This window comes from Natator depressus, chromosome 6 (genome assembly GCF_965152275.1).
Source record: "Natator depressus isolate rNatDep1 chromosome 6, rNatDep2.hap1, whole genome shotgun sequence".
In the NCBI taxonomy this organism is placed as follows: domain Eukaryota; kingdom Metazoa; phylum Chordata; order Testudines; family Cheloniidae; genus Natator; species Natator depressus.
In genome coordinates this window covers 75282358-75301221 of record NC_134239.1, presented here as the reverse complement: position 1 = coordinate 75301221, position 18864 = coordinate 75282358, and the positions used below count along the sequence as shown (strand labels likewise).

General features: G+C 41.3%; 1 protein-coding gene across 1 annotated transcript in view; it reads left to right on the top strand.

Annotated features, from left to right (window-relative positions):
• LOC141989291 (neuroendocrine protein 7B2) overlaps positions 1–18864 on the top strand; it is a 77070-nt gene that overhangs the window by 32451 nt on the left and 25755 nt on the right. The window contains exons 1-2 of the mRNA XM_074955749.1: positions 513–711; positions 2034–2266. Of these exons, the coding sequence (XP_074811850.1) occupies positions 599–711; positions 2034–2266 (346 nt within the window). The 5' untranslated portion in view covers positions 513–598. Of the gene's footprint in view, positions 712–2033; positions 2267–18864 lie in introns of the transcript that reaches the window.

The window sequence follows — 18864 nt, the reverse complement described above, 5'->3', positions numbered from 1 at the left end:
TTGCTCTGGGTGAACAATTAGGTGCTCTTATTCGTCAGGTAACGATGGTGTTGTACATTGTAAACTCACTTTTTAAATAGTTACTGTTCTTCAAGCACACAAATAAATGATGAACGTCTTCATTTAGCCAAACCTTCCTTTGAATTTTAGCACTCAATCTTGCTACTTTAATCAGATCTTTCAGTCTCAGAGAGAGCAAAAAGCTGCCCTTTAACACCCTCCACCCCGTCTAGTTTGTTCAGATTTTCACCTACTGGTTTGTGTTATGTTTGCACTATGCAGTCCCTGTGTGTGAAAGCACATCATGGGGGGCGGGGGGGGTGTATGTAGGAACTATATGCACACTTCACCGTGTTGGGTAGGTAACTGTGGGAGGTCAGCTTTTGTGTGTCTGTGACCCACACGCGGTGTTGTGTATAGAGGGTGCTGGGTGCCTAGGCGGCCCTGTGTGCGGAGAGGGGGCCGATTGGCCCGGCCATGCCTCGTCGCTGCGCGGCAGCTGCTCGCTGAAATGGATGCTGTTGACATGACAACCTTCCCCCCGCACCTGCCGCAGGCACAAAGCAAGGCGGGGGAAGGGGGCTGGGACTGCGCATGAATGGTCACAGCACAGGCCGCCCGCCCGCCTCCTTCTGCTCGGCGCTTCAGTCAGCCGGTGCCACCCCACATCTGCCCAGCGAGAGCTCGCCTTCCCCAGCGCAGCGCCGGGCGGTGAGTGCTGCGCGTCTGGCCCGTGCCTCAGCCGGGGCGGCCTCCACGGCGGCTTGCCGGCGGAGGAGCGGGCTGGGTGGGGCGCGGGGCGGAGGGGCAGGTGTTTTATACCCCGATGCTGCTCAGCCCTGCGGAGGGGGTTCGCTCTGCATACAGGGAGTACTCCGCGAGGATGGGGGGCTTTCGGGGCCGGAGAGGAGGGGCACAGGGCTGTGTGTGCGTGACGCGGCCACACACACAGGAGGAAGGCAGATTTATTACCCCTTATCTATCTAGTAGCCTGAAAGGATCCATTTTTCTTTCCAATGCCCCACGTTGTTGCTAGGGAGTGGGGTGAAGATCTCCTGGAGATCAAGTGACAGAGCAGGGATGTGGGGCATTCTGGAGCCACACACAGGGAGCAGGATCTCTCTCTCTCTCTCTCCAGCTTTTTTAGGTGGGATTTTTTTTTGCCATTACCTCAGGGCTCAAGGTCACTTTACTGTACATTATTATATTAAGGAAAAAATACCATAAAGGGAGAAACAGATCTTTAAGTCTCTGGCTTGGAAAAGCAGGGCAAGTGAATAATATAGACTTTCATTAGCATAACCAAAGTACGCAAATAAATCCATTTTCCTATGACAGCAGCTGACCAAAAAGGACAAACAGGTTGTTTAAAACGTAGCCTTATAAAGAGAATGACAAGTGGTCATGACTGGATTCTGTGCCTGTCTCATGCAGGCAGAGCGGCCATTTGGTAAAACGTAGTCTAGTGGAATAAATGAAGCCTGTTTGTTCTAGATGGGGAGAAATGAGAGAGAGGGAGCATGTGTGATGGGTTGTCAATCTGCAATGGAGATCAAAATGTTATGCAACCCCTTTTAAAAAAAACAAACAAACCTGGGAGTATTTCATTTCTTAGAGCAAGTGGAAGAGTAAAGTTTGAAAAGCACAGCACAAAACAGAGCAATTCCTAGTATTCCCACTGTAGCTTTATGACATACTTTAAAATACTAAATTAAAACAGGGCAGAAGGAAGAACCATGCATTATAACTGTATCTAGCTAACTTTTAACCCTTCAGTTTTCCAAAGTGAATCAGTGGGTCCATTTTGTTTTATCATGGCAGAAAGGTAATTAATAAATGCTATGAATCAATGCTGCGCAAAAATTAACAGTTTACTGACTCCCAAAATTTTCTCCCCCAAAATTTCACCTCCCTGTTTGAAAAATTCTTTTAGCTGATACTGGCAGCTTACCCGACAAGTTCTTTGAGATATGCATTCAATATTTTACTCACTTTATCATTTATCATCTATTTAATGTATTTTATTTTCACAGGTTAAAAATGGCCACCAGAATGACAACTACGTTGCTTTATAACATCGTATTTTTGCTAGCATTTGGATTGGCGTTGGCTTCTAGTCACAGTCCTAGGACCCCAGATAGAGTTTCCGAAGCAGATATTCAAAGACTCCTTCATGGGGTTATGGAACAATTGGGCATTGCCAGACCCCGAGTAGAATATCCAGCACACCAGGCTATGAATCTAGTGGGTCCACAGAGCATTGAAGGTAGTTATTTCCTACGTTGCATTATATTATGTTTCTTTTCATTCTCTTGTAGCCCTTAGGCTGTGGACAATTGTTTTATGTGTATGCAAATGTTCCTGGTAGACTTGCAAAAGTCATATACTGTGCAGTTCTCCAGGCTGGGCCTTCATTGTTCCTTCATTTAAATCCCTAAATCTAGCCTCCGTTTTGTAATTACCCTCTCTTTTAAGGCTAACTGTGGTGCTAATCTATAGATTGCATTGACAAGAGGAGAATGTGGAGGTTTGTGTGCACCTGCTTTGGACACCAAGTAATGTTGTCTTGGTGATTTCTCCCCTGCAATGGCTGAAAAGGGGAGTTTCTCGCAAGATCCTGCCCCAATGTGAGTGTCTGTCATGCTACATGTAACCACTAAACATGCATAGTTCCCCACAATTTACTGATCCTATTTAACCGGTTGGCTGTATATTTGTTACTCTGTTTTTGTGTGAAGCAAATTCATTCTGTAGGACCGAATTGTGGTGCTCTCTACACGGGCACGTATGGCCCAAAACAGCTTAAAACTTTCTGCAGTGACATGCAAGATAAAAACAAGAGACCCTATGCAGGTGGACTTTTCCTGTGTCTCATGGAGTTCTGTGCAGCTCACCCTAGAAAGTTGGGCTGTGGGCATGAAGAGCGGGTTTCTATACAGTGTGAAGCCAGAGAACCAAAACCCTGTGTAGTGGGGAGCAGCAGGCCACACCCACCATTCTCCTCCATATCCTGAGGTAGTGGCCAAAACCTATTGCATGGGCACCCGGGCTGGCTGGGGCTGAGGATCCTGACCTGCAGCTCCACAGTGTTTGTCGTGAAGAGCAGAACTTGGCCTTTGTTCGTTTTCAAAGGGTTTGGCCTACATTTCTGAACTGAATCAGGTGAGAAGTTTCATTTGAATCATAATTTTCTTTAACTGTGCAAACTGTCTGAAACAGCCGGCTCAAGGATTTGTTTTATAATAAGCAAGATATTTTAAGGAATTTAAAATACAATAGTATTGTAAAATTTATGAAGATTTGTGCTGTAACATATTGGTTTTTATATTAGGGTTCATAATTAATGGTCAAATATATATAACATAGAATAACCCAAATTAATAAAGACACATTAGTATGTGGTTTGATGAGCCAGTGGAAAAATAAAGCTTTGATGGTGGCAACAAAATGTGCTCTCACTCAAGTTAAGCCAAAAGTAAGTTGCTATATAGCTTGATGGTATTTTTTGCCAAAAATGCAGAACATAACTATTTTTTCCATGATGACTCTCCTTGTCACCCCTACTTAAAGGAATCCCCTAGCCAAACAGATGACGTATGGCTGGATGGATAGGGGCTGAGTAGAAGAAATTTAATTGTGCACTTGTAACAGTCCCTTTTAGACCTCTCATTTGTATCTCTGCTAATGAAATTGTCACGGCAACTTGTAGTTTTCCAAACCACTTAAATAATTTGTAACAGGGAATGATGGGGGAAAATTGGTACTGTCATTTTTTTTGCTTCTTTATGATGTATTCAGAGCACCTGAAAGGTGTGGAGGTGAGCTGTTTGCTGTTTTATGTTTTTTGTTTTGTTTTGTTTGTGTGTTTTGTTGTTTGTTTTTTCCCCCTACTTGTATTTTGCTAAAATTTGAGGAAAAACAAATCTCTCCTCTACTTGGACAACCAGAGGACTGGAGTATCTTAGCCCTTAATTACAGGGATGATGAAATTTGTATTTTTAACAAGGACATTTTTCTTCCCAACTGTTTGCCACCACCTTTGAATTAAACAGGTATTAACAAAAACAACTAGTTTAAAACTGATTGACTGACTAAAAACCCCTTCTCCCAGTTGTTCAGATTTCACTTCATTTACTGGTGGATGTTAAACTAGTTCTCTAGTCATCCATGAAGACTTCAGGTGGAAATACGGTAGACAAATCTTGAATTTCTAATGTGCGTATGAATTCTTTCAAGATTTCGTTGTTTCTTTATAAATCAGAAAGAGTAAAATAAAAAAGTTACAAACCCACTGTCTTTCTTTTCCACATCCCATTTACAATTCCTTATAGGTCAGCTAGGCAGCTTGGTTTTGCAGCACAGTTAGTGGAACTTAGTATTTCATATTGACTTTAAAATTCCAAGCTCATAGACTCATAGAAGATTAGGGTTGGAAGAGACCTCAGGAGGTCATCTAGGCCAACCCCCTGCTCAAAGTGGGACCAATCCCCAACTAAATCATCCCAGCCAGGGCTTTGTCAAGCCAGGCCTTAAAAACCTCTAAGGATGGAGATTCCACCACCTCCCTAGGTAACGCATTCCAGTGCTTCACCACCGTCCTAGTGAAAACGTTTTTCCTAATCTCCCCCACTGCAACTTGAGACCATTACTCCTTGTTCTGTCATCTACTACCACTGAGAACAGTCTAGATCCATCCTCTTTGGAACCCCTTTTCAGGTAGTTGAAAGCAGCTATCAAATCCCCCCTCATTCTTCTCTTCTGCAGACTATACAATCCCAATTTCCTCAGCCTCTCTTCATAAGTCATGTGTTCCAGTCCCCTAATCATTTTTGTTGCCCTCTGCTGGACTCTCTCCAATTTGTCCACATCCTTTCTGTAGTGGGGGGCCCAAAACTGGACACAGTACTCCAGGTGTGGCCTCACCAATGTCAAATAGAGGGGAATAATCACTTCCCGATCTGCTGGCAATTCTCCTACTAATCAGTCCAATATGCCATTGGCCTTCTTGGCAACAAGGGCACACTGTTGACTCATATCCAGCTTCTCGTCCACTGTAATCCCCAGTTCCTTTTCTGTAGAACTGCCGCTTAGCCAGTTGGTCTCCAGCCTGTAGCAGTGAATGGATTCTTCCACCCTAAGTGCAGGACTCCGCGCTTGTCTTTGTTGAACCTCATCGGATTTCTTTTGGCCCAATCCTCCAATTTGTCTAGGTCACTCTGGACCCTATCTTCCAGCATATCTACCTCTCCCCGCAGTTTAGTGTCATCCACGCACTTGCTGAGGATGCAATCCATCCCATCATCCAGATCATTAATGAAGATGTTGAACAAAACTGGCCCCAGGACCAACCCCTGGGGCACTCCGCTTGATACCGGCTGCCAACTAGACATCGAGCCGTTGATCACTACCCGTTAAGCCCAACGATCTAGCCAGCTTTCTATCCACCTTATACTACATTCATGCAATCCATGCTCTTTTAACTTGCTGGCAAGAATACTGTCGGAGACCGTGTCAAAAGCTTTGCTAAAGTCAAGATATATCACATCCACCACTTTCCCCATATCCACAGAGCCAGTTATCTCATCATAGAAAGCAACCAGGTTGGTCAGGCATGACTTGCCCTTGGTGAATCCATGTTGACTGTTCCTGATCACCTTCCTCTCCTCCAAATGCTTCAAAATGGATTCCTTGAGGACCTGTTCCATAATTTTTCCAGGTACTGAGGTGAGGCTGTAGTTCCCCAGATTCTCCTTCTTCCCTTTTTAAAAGATGGGTATTATATTTGCCTTTTTCCAATCGTCTGGGACTTCCCCCGATCGCCATGAGTTTTCATAGATAATGGGCAATGGCTCTGCAATCACATCAGCCAACTCCCTCAGCACTCTTGGATGCATAGATTCGGTTCCATGGACTTGTGCATGTCCAGCTTTTCTAAATAGTCCTTAACCTGTTCTTTCACCACTGTGGGCTGCTCACCTCCTCCCCATACTGTGCTGCTCAGTGCAACAGTCTGGGAGCTGACCTTGTCTGTGAAAACTGAGGGAAAAAACTTACTATATTGCTGATGTGATATACTTAGTTCTTTCTAGTGTTGAAATGGTCACATTAATCCTAGAATGCCACCTGCCAGCCATACTAGGGGATAGCATCAGCTTTGGAAAAATATATATGCTATCCATGTGAAAAGTTGCACCTTTGACCATTTCTCTTGCAGTCTGCCAGCTAATCCATCATTGTCAATATATTTCTGACATTCCAAACTTCTGAGTAACTTCAGTTAGTCACCAGTTGACATTTTGCAGACAAAGCAAAATGGGAAATGTATTCCAAGCAGGAAGCCTGTCTCATAGTGTGAAATGAGGCCATAAGGCACTCAAACTACAACTCCCATGACCACCATGGCACCTTAGGCAGATGTGGTTTAATGTCGAATCGACTCAAAACAAAACATTTTGACACATCTGAATTGAAATTTTCCAGATCTTTTAATTCCACAATTTTTTTTTTTTGATATTTTGACTGTTTGTCCCATTTTGGGATGAAAACAAATGTTGAAATACCAGAATTTCCTTCAGGACAGAAATTCCAATCTTATCTCAGTTCTATATAGGATCTTAGTTTGTTTTCAAACTATTAAGGCACCCTTAATTTAAAAAAAAAATTGCTATGACTTGCCTGGTCAATCAATGGCTTTTGACTGAGCTGTGGGGGAAATTACAGTATGTAGGTGAATTTTTAGAATACATAGTGCAATATCTGAAAGAGCTCACCTATACGTTGCTAGTTACCATTGCTGCACAGTCATAACCAACAGCAACCTAAATAATAAAAAAAAAAACCACCTGTAGATAAATGGGGGAGAGGCACCTGACTAAAAAGAGGAAAAATTTAATATTAAAGGGACAAGACTTGTAACAAAACAAAACAAATGAACAAAAAAGCCAACCAACCAACCAACCAAAAAAAATAAGTAGAAATGTTTTTTGATATTGTTTAAGTGTGGTGAAAGAGGAGCTGAGACACGTCCTGGGAAAGGAAATTCCTACTCTTAGGGATCACCACAGCAAAGTAGCAATCTGTTACTTGCTAACCTTTTGCACCAATGTAGCTACACTGGTTTAAAAAAGCAATTTAATTGGCCACTTTAGAGGCAGGATTGTAGTGGCTGTTTTATAGTAAACAAGTGTTAGCAAACTGCTGAGTGTTTATTTTGATAATTTTTTAAATCCAAATAAGGGCTTTGATAACCCTTTTAACATAACAAAAATGTTATTGTTAAGAAAGGCTGTGAAGTTCATAAAGCAAGATGATAAAAGGAAAAAATACTGGAAGATTATGCAGTCCCCTGCAACAGAGCCCTCCTTTTAGTCCCTGCTTTTTCTGCTATTTCTTAGCCAGCAGCTTGATGGTTGTGCTTAAGGAACTGAGGAAGTCAGCACAGACTTAGGCTATGGCTACACTACAGAGCCTACAGCAGGACGGCTAGTGCAGACGCTCGAAGCCGACGGGAGAGAGCTCTCCCATTGACATTACTCCAGCTTGCCTGCTGACACCACCGGCTCTTAGGTCATACTGGTTCTTAGGTCAGTGTAACTTATGTCACTTGGAGGTGGGGATGGGGGCTAATTCACATCCCTGAGCAGTGTAAGTTATACCAACTTAAGCTGTAGGTGTACATAGCCTAAATGTGGAACAAAAGGGGGACAAGTGCATTAGAATCTCCCTGAAAAAACTTGTCACTTTGGTGGAGGGAATTTTTTTTTTTTTAAGTATTTTTTAAGTTAAAAGATTCAGAGCTAATTTGACAATAGACAACTTCAGTTACTGTCCTGCTCATGTAAAAGTCCACATACACCAAAAGCAACTCTCTTTTAAAATAGACATATGAGAACATACGTATCAGCATGTGAAGTCTTTCCTTACTACCTAGAAAATGTGGTTTGGTACATATTAGCATAATAGAATATATATTCCCAGACTTGCAAAGTAAATCCCTTTCTTGATTTAAATCATTACATACATTTTTATATTTGTATCATATTTGTTTTGCTCTGTGAATCTCTAAAGGCCTTGTGTTATCTCCAGTAAAAAACACCTAATTAATCAGTTAAAATAGGTTCGGCTAAGAGTGCAGAAAATGTTGGGCAGGGAGTTCAGTAGAGCAGGAACATTATCATGGACTAGTAGCTGAAACCCTGTGCTGTTACACGTGGGTGACAAGTGGTCCAAGTAATCCACCATCTGTGCAGTCTCTCTCACACAACCAATGAAATTGCTGCATGCAAATTAGGCATAGATAAAGGGTGGTGATTGGTTTCACAGTAGTTTAGGACTCTTGGCATGGCATAGTTATATGCCTTACTATAGCTGTACACTGCACCGGTGAAATATTCATAAAATCAAAATGGCTGAGAACTTATAAATTGGATGGCAATGTAGTATATTTATGAGGAGCAGACTCTTATATGAACTCTTTATTATGAATAGGAACTATTTACAGAATAGGATAACAAACTGTCTACTCCTCTCTGTGTTTGCAGCCTACGACTGCCCTGATCTGGGCTTTTTTGTTTCTGGTCCCAATAGGGAGCGTGTCACAGGAAACCCTAAAGACTGCATGAAAAGTGTGCAAGAAGTACAGCATCTCAACACTTCCCAGAGAACTTATTCAACAGCACATCCTCTTTTTTAGATCCCTTTTTAAATTGCTGATTGAACTAAAACAGTATTAATTTAAACTAACAAACTATAACAAATACAATAACTAATTTAACAAACCTTCAGGTTGCTTTAACACAACCTTAACATATATTGATCAGTCTCTTAGGGCATTTCAGCAACCTTTCTGATCTGCTGTAGTACAAACCCTCTTTAGGGAAGTCCTTGTCTGTAGCAAACAGTTCAGACTCATTGTTAATAACAGGGTCAGTTTGTGAATTGTTTTCAACTTGTACGTCTTCTCTTACTTCACATATCTTGGCCAAGTTGTCAGGTGTCTTGAGCAGATGTTTACAATTCCTTTATAAGATTTTGCTTTCATCTGTGATCATAGCGTTTGAGCAAGGTGATTCCTCTTTGATCACTGTAGCTTTGGGTGGCCAGTGCCCATCTTGACAAAGTCTCACTCAGTCTTTGTTTTTTAGCTGTGAAACAGGTCTTTCTCCTTTATTGTAATATTTTGTCTGTTTTTACTGTCCCAGTCTTTTCGTCACTATCACAGACTCCTTAGTTATCCTTTGTTTTTGTCCCATATCGTGTATTTGAGTATTTATACATATGTTGCAGATTAGTGCAGCAGGTGACTTTTCACAGTTCAGCAGGTGTAGCTATATAGTTGAGTAGTGCTAAATATGGATCTTCACTTGCATTCATAGCTTTTTTTTTTTTTTTTGAGCAAGTTCTTTTCTATATGTACTCCACATTCAGCTAATCCATTGGTTTGAGGAATCTGGGACTAGATGTCTCATAATGAAAGTTGTACATTTTAGCTAAGTCCAGGAAATCCCTATTCTTGGACTGTGGAACATTGTCAGTTATTACTGTTCTTGGAATTCCATGACATGCAAATACAGATTTAACGTGCCTGACAACTGTTGCTGCTGTGGCATCTTCAGGTATGACTACTTCTGGGAAATTGATAAACTAGTCCATTATAAGCAGGTGATTATATCTTCCCAGGTGGAACATGTCATTTCTGACTTTGTCCCATGGAGTTGTAAGTTGTTAATGTGGTATCATTGGTTCTTTCTGCTGGGAGTCTCTGTACTTCTGATATGTTCTCTCCCAGCTCAACATTTCTTTAAAGTCACTATTCATCTGTGGCTAGAATATAACTTTTCTAGCTCTCCTTTTTGGTTTGGCCATTCCCATGTTCTCTTCGTGCATTCATTCCAATATTTTCCTGCTCATCACTGCGGGAACCATGATCTGTCCCCTCAAAAGCAATCCTGAGATCTCTGAAAGCTCATTTTTATAGTGGGAATGGGCAGATGGGAAGTGTTGATTCCCTCCCCCCGCCCCCTTTACGTATAGCTTGTATCACTGCTTGCAGCATTTCATCTTTAGCTGTTTCTGTCTCCGGTTCATCCCTTATGCTTGGAGATACAGCACATAACCCTTTTATCATGTTCATTTGTATGTTTACTGCTTGTTCAAGTTTATCAGGCTGTGCATTGTGAGATGGAACATATGGTTTTGAGTCTGTATATGCCATTATTAAGTGACTTCCAGGTTGGAACTCCAGGGTCACATTATACATTCGTGTTTTATGTACCATGGATTGTATTTCTCCAGGTCTTTTGTGTGTGTGTGTGTGTGTGTGTGTGTGTGTGTGTGAGTCAGTAGTTGGTGATCAGTTTCTGCTTTGAAGTTACAACAATAGAGAAAGTCTTGAAATCTTGTATATCCACATGAGACCTAATTTTTTTTTTCCAATTTGTGTGTACTTCATCTTTATGGCTTCTCATATCCTAGATGCATACAAAACTGGCAACCAGTCAGTTCCATGACACGGAAATAGTACTGCTCCCAGCCCTCCCTTTGAGGCATCTGTAGAAAGTTTGATGTCTTTCAATGGGTTAAAATATTGCGCCACTGGAGCTGATGTCATAATGTGCTTTGAATTAATGAACTCTCTTTCATGATCTGGCATTCATGCCCATTCGGCGATGATGTGGAGGAGATGTCTTTGGTGAATTGTGCAAGCTGCATACTTAGGTATGAACTTGCTGACATAATTCAACATGCCATGCCTTTGAATTCCCTTTTTATCTTCAGGTCTCAATATGTTCAGTATTCCCTGAATCTTTGATTTATCAGGCAAGATTCCTTTTGAGGTCAGTCCCTCTCCCAAGTATTTTTTCTCCTTATTTAAAATTGATATTTGGCCTTATTCAGTTTAAGATTATTAGCCCTCCCAATTTCCATTACTCTCCTCCGTCATTTCTGATGCTCAATGGCAGTGTTGCCCCCAAATTATTATGTCATCACTGTACACTCTCACTCCTGATAGATCCTCTAGCATCTGGCTCATTGTACAGTGAAATAATTCTGGAGCCAAAACTATTACTGCTTCCTAAGACTGCCTTTCATAGTTGCCAAATGGTGTATTTAAAGTGCAGCTCTTGGAACTCCAGTGTTTAAGGGGATCTGCCAGAATCCTGCTGATGCATCTAATTTGCTGAACATTTTGGCTCGGGCCATCTCAGACAATAGTTCGTTTCTTGTGGGCGAGTGAAAGTGTTATCTTTTTATGGTGTTGTTTGGCCTCTTAGGGTCCATTCACAGCTGTAGACCACCCTCCTTTCCACTCTGTGATTACTTAGAAGTGAACCCTAATCTGTTGGTTCTTCTATTCACCGAATGATACCTTTTTCTCTCTTGTTTTGCAGCTCTTCTTCTAGACTCTTTCTTAAGACTTGTGGAACTTTTCATGTAGCACATCCCACAGGTTCTAAATTGTTTCTTAACTGTATCTTATTTGTTATGGGGAGGCACCTTTTTCCTGAGAATCCATTTTCATATATTAATACTTTACTTTCATACCTAGTTCTGTGTTGTCATTCTGTCTATCTGTAACATATATTCTCTGAGACCAAGGAACTCACACCTGTGTAGGCCAAAGACTGGTTGCTTGCCTCTGTGTACCACCACAAACTCTCTTGTTTTATCATTTCCCCTTTCTATCAATGTGCACTGCCCCAACTCTGGAATTGTTCCTCCATTATAGTCTTTCACATACTCTTTCAATGTACCCACTTTTATGTACTTTTTACATATCCCCTTTTCAGTTTCTCTTATTACATTTACTTGTGCCCCACTGTCTATTTTGTATGCCATGTAAGTGCCATTTGTGCACATTTTAATTAGCCGATCTTTTGAGTTTTCAGCCTCCTCCATTACTGAGCTTAGGAACAGTTCTTCCTTTTCACTTCAGGAATTCTTTTCTGTACTTAAGACAGACACCCTTCTGCTTTTTCTGTACACGTTAGCATAATAGTTGGGTTTATTAAAGTTTCTATATATTTGCCTGAATGCTGGTTGCCACATTGCTGGCATTTTTTCCTGCTTTTCTACATTTCTGTCTCTGGCCAATTTAATTTCTGTGTATTTCTCCCCTGCTGGTTTAGCCATAGTACTCACAGTCGTATGCAGGGCCAGCTTTAGGGGCGGGTGGGCTGGGCAGCAGCCCATGGCAGCCTACTCAAGATGGTGCTTGGCGCAGAGTTTGGTACCTGAGTCCCACGTGACTGCCGAGAGTCAGCTGGGCTTACGGAGGCAGCCAGGCGAGCAGCAGCATCTGGAGAGGGCAGAGGGGCCCAAAAACACACACACACACACACACACACACACACACACACACACACTTTCCAGAGGTGGATTAAGGTTTCCTGGGGCCCTGGGCCAGAGCAAGTGAGGGGCCCCTCCACATACCATCCACCTGCGATCCTGCCCCCATTCCACTCCCCTCTGCCTGTGGTCCTCCCCATTCTGCGGCCTCACAACCCATTTTCTACTTTCTCCTCATACTCTGTGGCCCCAAGACCAAAGAAGCTCTATCCCCCCGCCATAGCCCCAGGCTGCAGTGGGGAGTGAGAGCTCCCCCAGCCTTGAGGCCATGGCAGGTAGCGAGAGCTCCTCCAGTCCCAGGGCCCCAGGTGCTGGGGCTTCCTCCACAGCCCCCGGAGCTTCTGTGGGGGACCAGGGTCCGGGGCTGAGCCTTCTCCCGCCCCACCTGGTGCTGCTGCCGGGGATCGGGGTCAGGGCGCCACTGACGCATGCATGCATGCTCTCTCACACTCTTCCCCAACACACCTTTTCTCATATGCACACAGTATACACACACTGTCATACACTCCTCCTAACAGACACACACTCCCACTCCCCAACACACACTGTCTCTCACAGACATGTACTTTCACTCACTCACACACTCCCCCAACACACACACACAGTCTCCCCAACATACACAATCTTTCTCACACACACACTTGTATTATTATTGTTGATGTTACTTCCTGGTACTTCCTTTCAAAATGTGCAATGTACATATATTCTCTGTAATTTTATTCTTTCAAAGTTCGTTAAGGATTACAGTACTGTTATTTTAGTTTTTTGACTGACCTGTGCATTTCATAATTTTGTTTCTCTCTTGTGCTTAAATTTAATTATTTGAGTAGTGAATTCTAAAATGCCTAACCTGTCCTGGCTGGAGTAATTATCATTATTACTTTTATTACCATATTGTGCTTTGTCATTCATTATTTAAAATGGTACAATAAACTAATAGTATCTTTCTAGAATGTAAATTTAGCTTGTACAAAACCTTAGCAGTGCCAGTTTAAAAACAATTAGCTAAACACATAACTTTAGACACTGGGCCGATGAAAGTTGCCTATTTTCAGTTATATGTGTAAAATAACTTAAAACTTGTACAAAAATCAGTGTGGTTCCAAGTCTGATACTAATTTTAATGATAGAGTCAAATGTCAGTGAGTCATGTACATGATTGTGATCGGTAAACATAAATGCCAAAATAATTAGATAAATAAATTCCCCCTTCTTAGTAAAAGAGGAAAAAAAACCCTTAATCACATATGTTAAAAATAAGTAAATACGTTTTTAGTGGAGTGAAAAACAGTTGACTAAAATAGAGTAGATAATGGCGGTAACATTGATTGATTGTGCCTGAGAAAGTAAGCAGATTTTATTTATTTTTATTTTAATCGCACTGTTAAACAACAATAGAATGCCATTTATTTAAATATTTTTGGATGTTTTCTACATTTTCAAATATATTGATTTCAATTACAACACAGAATACAAAGTGTACAATGCTCACTTTATATTTATTTTTGATTACAAGGATTTGCACTGTAAAAAAACAAAAGAAATATTATTTTTCAATTCACCTAACACAAGTACTGTAGTACAATCTCTTTTTCAAGAAAGTTGAACTTAAAAAATGTAGAATTATGTACCAAAAATTGCATTCAAAAATAAAAAAAAAATGTAAAATCTTAGAGCCTGTAAGTCCACTCAGTCCTACTTCTTGTTCAGCCAATCGCTCAGGCAAACAAGTTTGTTTATGTTTCCGGGAGATAATGCTGTCCAATTCTTGTTTACAATGTCACCTGAAAATGAGAACAGGCATTCTCATGGCACTGTTGTAGCCGGCATTGCAAGATATTTATGTGCCAGGTGTGCTAAATATTCATGCTTCAACCACCATTCCAGGGGATGTGCGTCCATGCTGATGATGGGTTGTGCTCGATAACAGTCCAAAGCAGTGTGGACTGACACGTGTTCATTTTCATTATCTGAGTCAGATGCCACCCGCAGAAGGTTGATTTTCTTTTTTGGTGGTTCGGGTTCTGTAGTTTCCGCATCAGTGTGTTGTTCTTTTAAGACTTCTGAAAACATGCTCCACATCTCGTCCCTCTCAGTTTTGGAAGGCACTTCAGATTCTTAAACCTTGGGTCAAGAGCTGTATCTGTCTTTAGAAATCTCACATTGGTACCTTCTTTGTGTTTTGTGAAATCTGCAGTGAAAGTGTCTTAAAATGAACAACATGTGCTGGGTCATCATCCGAGACTGCTATAACATGAAATATATGGCAGAATGTGGGTAAAACAGAGCAGGGGACATACAATTCTCCCCCAAGGAGTTCAGTCACAAATTTAATTAACACATTATTTTTTTTAATGAGCATCACCAGCATGGAAGCATGTTCTCTGGAATGATGGCCAAAGTATGAAGGGGCATACAAATGTTTAGCATATCTGGGATGTAAATACCTTGCAGTGTCAGCTATGAAAGTGCCATGCAAATGCCTGTTCTTACTTTCTGGTGACATTGTAAATAAGAAGCAGGCAGCATTATCTCCTGGGAATGTAAACAAACTTGTTTGTCTTAGCGATTGGCTGAACAAGAAGTAGGACTGAGTGGACTTGTAGGCTCTGAAGTTTTACATTGTTTTGTTTTTGGGTGCAGTTATGTAACAAAAAAAAATCTACATTTGTAAGTTGCACTTTCATGATGAAGAGATTGCACTACAGTACTTGTATGTGGTGAACAGAAAAATACTATTTCTTTTGTTTTATCATTTTTACAGTGCAGATATTTGTAATAAAAATAATATACACTTTGATTTCAATTACAACACAGAATACAATATATTTGAAAATGTAGTAAAACATCCAAAATATTATAAATTTCAATTGGTATTCTATTAACAGTGCGATTAAAACTGCGGATTAATCACCATTAATTTTTTTGAGTTAATTGTGTGAGCTAACTGCGATTAGTCAACAGCCCTAGTTTCTGATATCTGTGTTAAAGCTCCAGAACAGATACTTCAGGGCTTGCAATTGGGAATATCTTGCTGTATTATTTCCTGACTGTTCTAAACTTACATATAAACTTAAAATATGGCTTTAATTGGTGTTTGCATATATTTTTTCCTTTCTTTCTATAGGAATTCGATACAGTGTTTTTGTCAGCTAATTTCTAATTTATTATCCGCAAAAAACCTAATTTTTGGGTGCCGAAGTAGCCCCTGGAATCACGGTTAAAGTTGTGTGCGCACACACAGACACACCCCCCCAAATCTGAAATGGCACCTCTAGTGAGCCAGGAGTGGCCAAAGAGCTGCAGGAGGGCTTTGGGCTCTGGCAAGATGCAGCCCCATGTGACAGCGCAAAGCCTGCCTTGATTTGCAGGCCGAGCACCAGGCACTACAAGCCACAGCAGCAGCACAGAAGTAAGGGTGGCAATACGCTATATATCATGCCACTCTTACTTCTGCGCTGTTGCTGGTAGTGGCGTTGCTTTAGAGCTGGGTGCCCACCCAGTAGCCACTGCTCTCTGGCTGCCCAGCTTAATTTATGCTGGGGCTGAGCCCTGGCGCCTCTTTCAATACAAATTAAGCACTGGGAGGAGGCAGCAGGGCCCAGAGGTGATGGGGTGGAGGTGGGGTGGAGAGCTGTGGGGGCCAGGGGCAATGGTGGGGGGTTGCTCACAGGGTCCAGGGGTGCCAAAATAGAAGTTCGGCCAGGGTGTCATTTTCCCTAGGAAAAGGAGTACTAGTGGCACCTTAGAGACTAACCAATTTATTTGAGCATAAGCTTTCGTGAGCTATAGCTTCATCTGATGAAGTGAGCTGTAGCTCACGAAAGCTTATGCTCAAATAAATTGGTTAGTCTCTAAGGTACCACTAGTACTCCTTTTCTTTTTGCGAATACAGACTAACACGGCTGCTACTCTGAAACATTTTCCCTAAGGCCAGCCCTGGTCATATGCTCTGTTTCTTTCTCCAAGATTTTTAGTTGGTTGGTTGTTCTGCTGTATGCCCTTTCTAGTGTCAGATCCATCTCCCTTAGTAACCGTTAACATTTTTTTTATTGTTACATCTCAGGACAATCTGGTCATTAACGAGAGAGACTTTTAATATTCAGAAATCACAGGACAAACTTTCTAGTATTAAGTCAAACTCCAGTATTGTTTCCCCTTTATTCTGTGTTCTCTTTCTCAACATACATCTTTCTGAAGTAACATTTTTTCTAGGGATACTATGAGCCTCAACATTTTCATTATTTGTGTGACGCTTTCCTCTCCCCCCCTACCATCTTCACAGACCATATCTAGGGCTTCTGTGCCTGCCACTGTTAAAAGCAGCAGATTTGCCTCTGTGGCCTTCATATACAGTTCAAATTGTTGTTTGAACCATTTCTAGGCATATTCAGCATTTCCTCTGATTCTCAGGGCTGATGGGGGAGTTATGTGCAATTGCATGGGCTCTGTAGCATTCATTTCACTGTTACTTCCCACTGGGTCTTCCAGCACACTGTGCCCTCTCATGTGCCTGGTGCCATGTAGTATTGTACTGATGAGCAGACTGGTGTTAAGATAAGCCCTTTGTTATGAACAAGGAACTATGTACAGCAATGAGGTAACAGACTCCCTACTGCTCTGTGTAGCTGCAGCCTGCTACTGCCCTGTCCTGCGCTTCTTTATCTCTGCCCCAGCCGGAAGGGTGTCATGGGAAACCAATGATAGCATCAGAATGTAGCGGAAGTCTGGCATCTCAGAAGGACTTACTCTATAGCACAGGTAATACACTGTGAATCCCAGTGATGATTGCACCTGGTGATATTCTAAACAAAAAGAGCTCTCAGCCTTGCTTCTACCTGTTTTCATTGCTTCACACTGACCGAACTGACATTAAAGGCTTCTGAGTGACACACAGAAACAGTAACAATCTTGGAATCTTATTATATAGACTAAGGTGTCGCTGTAGTAGACCTTTGAATGCTGCATTAGCATGGTGGAAACAGCAAATTCCACTGGGGTAAATTTGAACAAAATGCAAAATTTAGAAATCTAACTCAGAGCATACATGTATCAGTGAGCAGATGGTGCACTGCATGCTGACTGCTGGTAGAAGCCATATGGATCCTGTATGATAGTGATGGGATAAGTGCAGCTGTAGTATAATAAATCAAAGTTCTATGTTACCTTTTAAACTTTCTAGGAAGCCACGCGTTCTTTGCAATCCACCAAACAGATTTTCTTTGCAGATGTGCTCTGAATCCATAATAGCATAATAACCCCACATTAAATAAACACTCAGGCATTTTCAGATTTACCATTAACTCTCCTTGTTACCTTATCTTCTTACATAGTAGCAGGGTTGTATGCTAAGGAAAAAACTTGAAAGCAAGTGGAAAAAAATAAAGGAAAGTCTTACTGAGGTTTTTTAAATAACCATTTTAATTGATTACCGAAGTATTATACAATGAACACTCTCTGAACTTGAGGAAATACAGCACCAGGAGAATAATGGTATCCTCTCTGAATTAATGCATAATAATTTAAATGAATTAATCAGGTTTGAACAAAACAACATTCCTATGACATATGGACATAGGAAACCTCCCCAACATTTCAAAAAACATTATCGTATGCTTAGTGCTATCCAGAACAAAGAGGAAGACACTTTCTCTGTCTACAACCTAAGAGACAATGCAGTCTCCCCTGAAATACCAATCTGTGTTTTGGTGGTACAGCTGTAAATTCATGCAAACTCTTAGGATAAAAGATATTTTAAAATATTGGCGTTCTGGCATTATGTACAAATTAATCAACATTTCAGACTAGTTATATTCTCCCACATAGGAGAGCAGTAAAACCACATTTATGCACATGGGGGCACCAGCAGCTTAGCTGGAGCGGTTTATAGCTTCCCATTCACAGTAATAAGAACAATTGAAGTCTTATTTTAATTTTGAAACAATTGTCTCCTCCTGATTTCTTTTTCATTAGGGAAGCACTCTGCCTCCTACTCTGCCAAATCACATTTACAACAAAATATTAAGCAATAGATATTTTCTTTTCTGTCCTCAAAGAATGTTTTGAGTGAATGTAGTACAGAAGAAAGGTGCTTGCATGACAGCCCTATAAGACTGAAGACTTGGATCCACAAAACAGGTACAGCACAAGCTGCAGAAGTGAAAGCTTCTCCACTGTCTGACCTGACCACTTTTCAGGGATAAGAACATAGTTACGTTTCCATTGATGACTAAGTCTTTTTCTCTTCCTGCAGAGACTACTGATCTAGGGGTTTTTTGAGTAGTTTTCAGAGTAGCAGCCATGTTAGTCTTATTCGCAAAAAGAAAAGGAGTACTTGTGGCACCTTAGAGACTAACAAATTTATTTGAGCATAAGCTTTCGTGACCTACAGCTCACTTCATCGGATGCATTCAGTGGAATATACAGTGGGGAGATTTATATACACAGAGAACATGAAACAATGGGTGTTTCCATACACTCTGTAAGGAGAGTGATCACTTAAGATGAGCTAATACC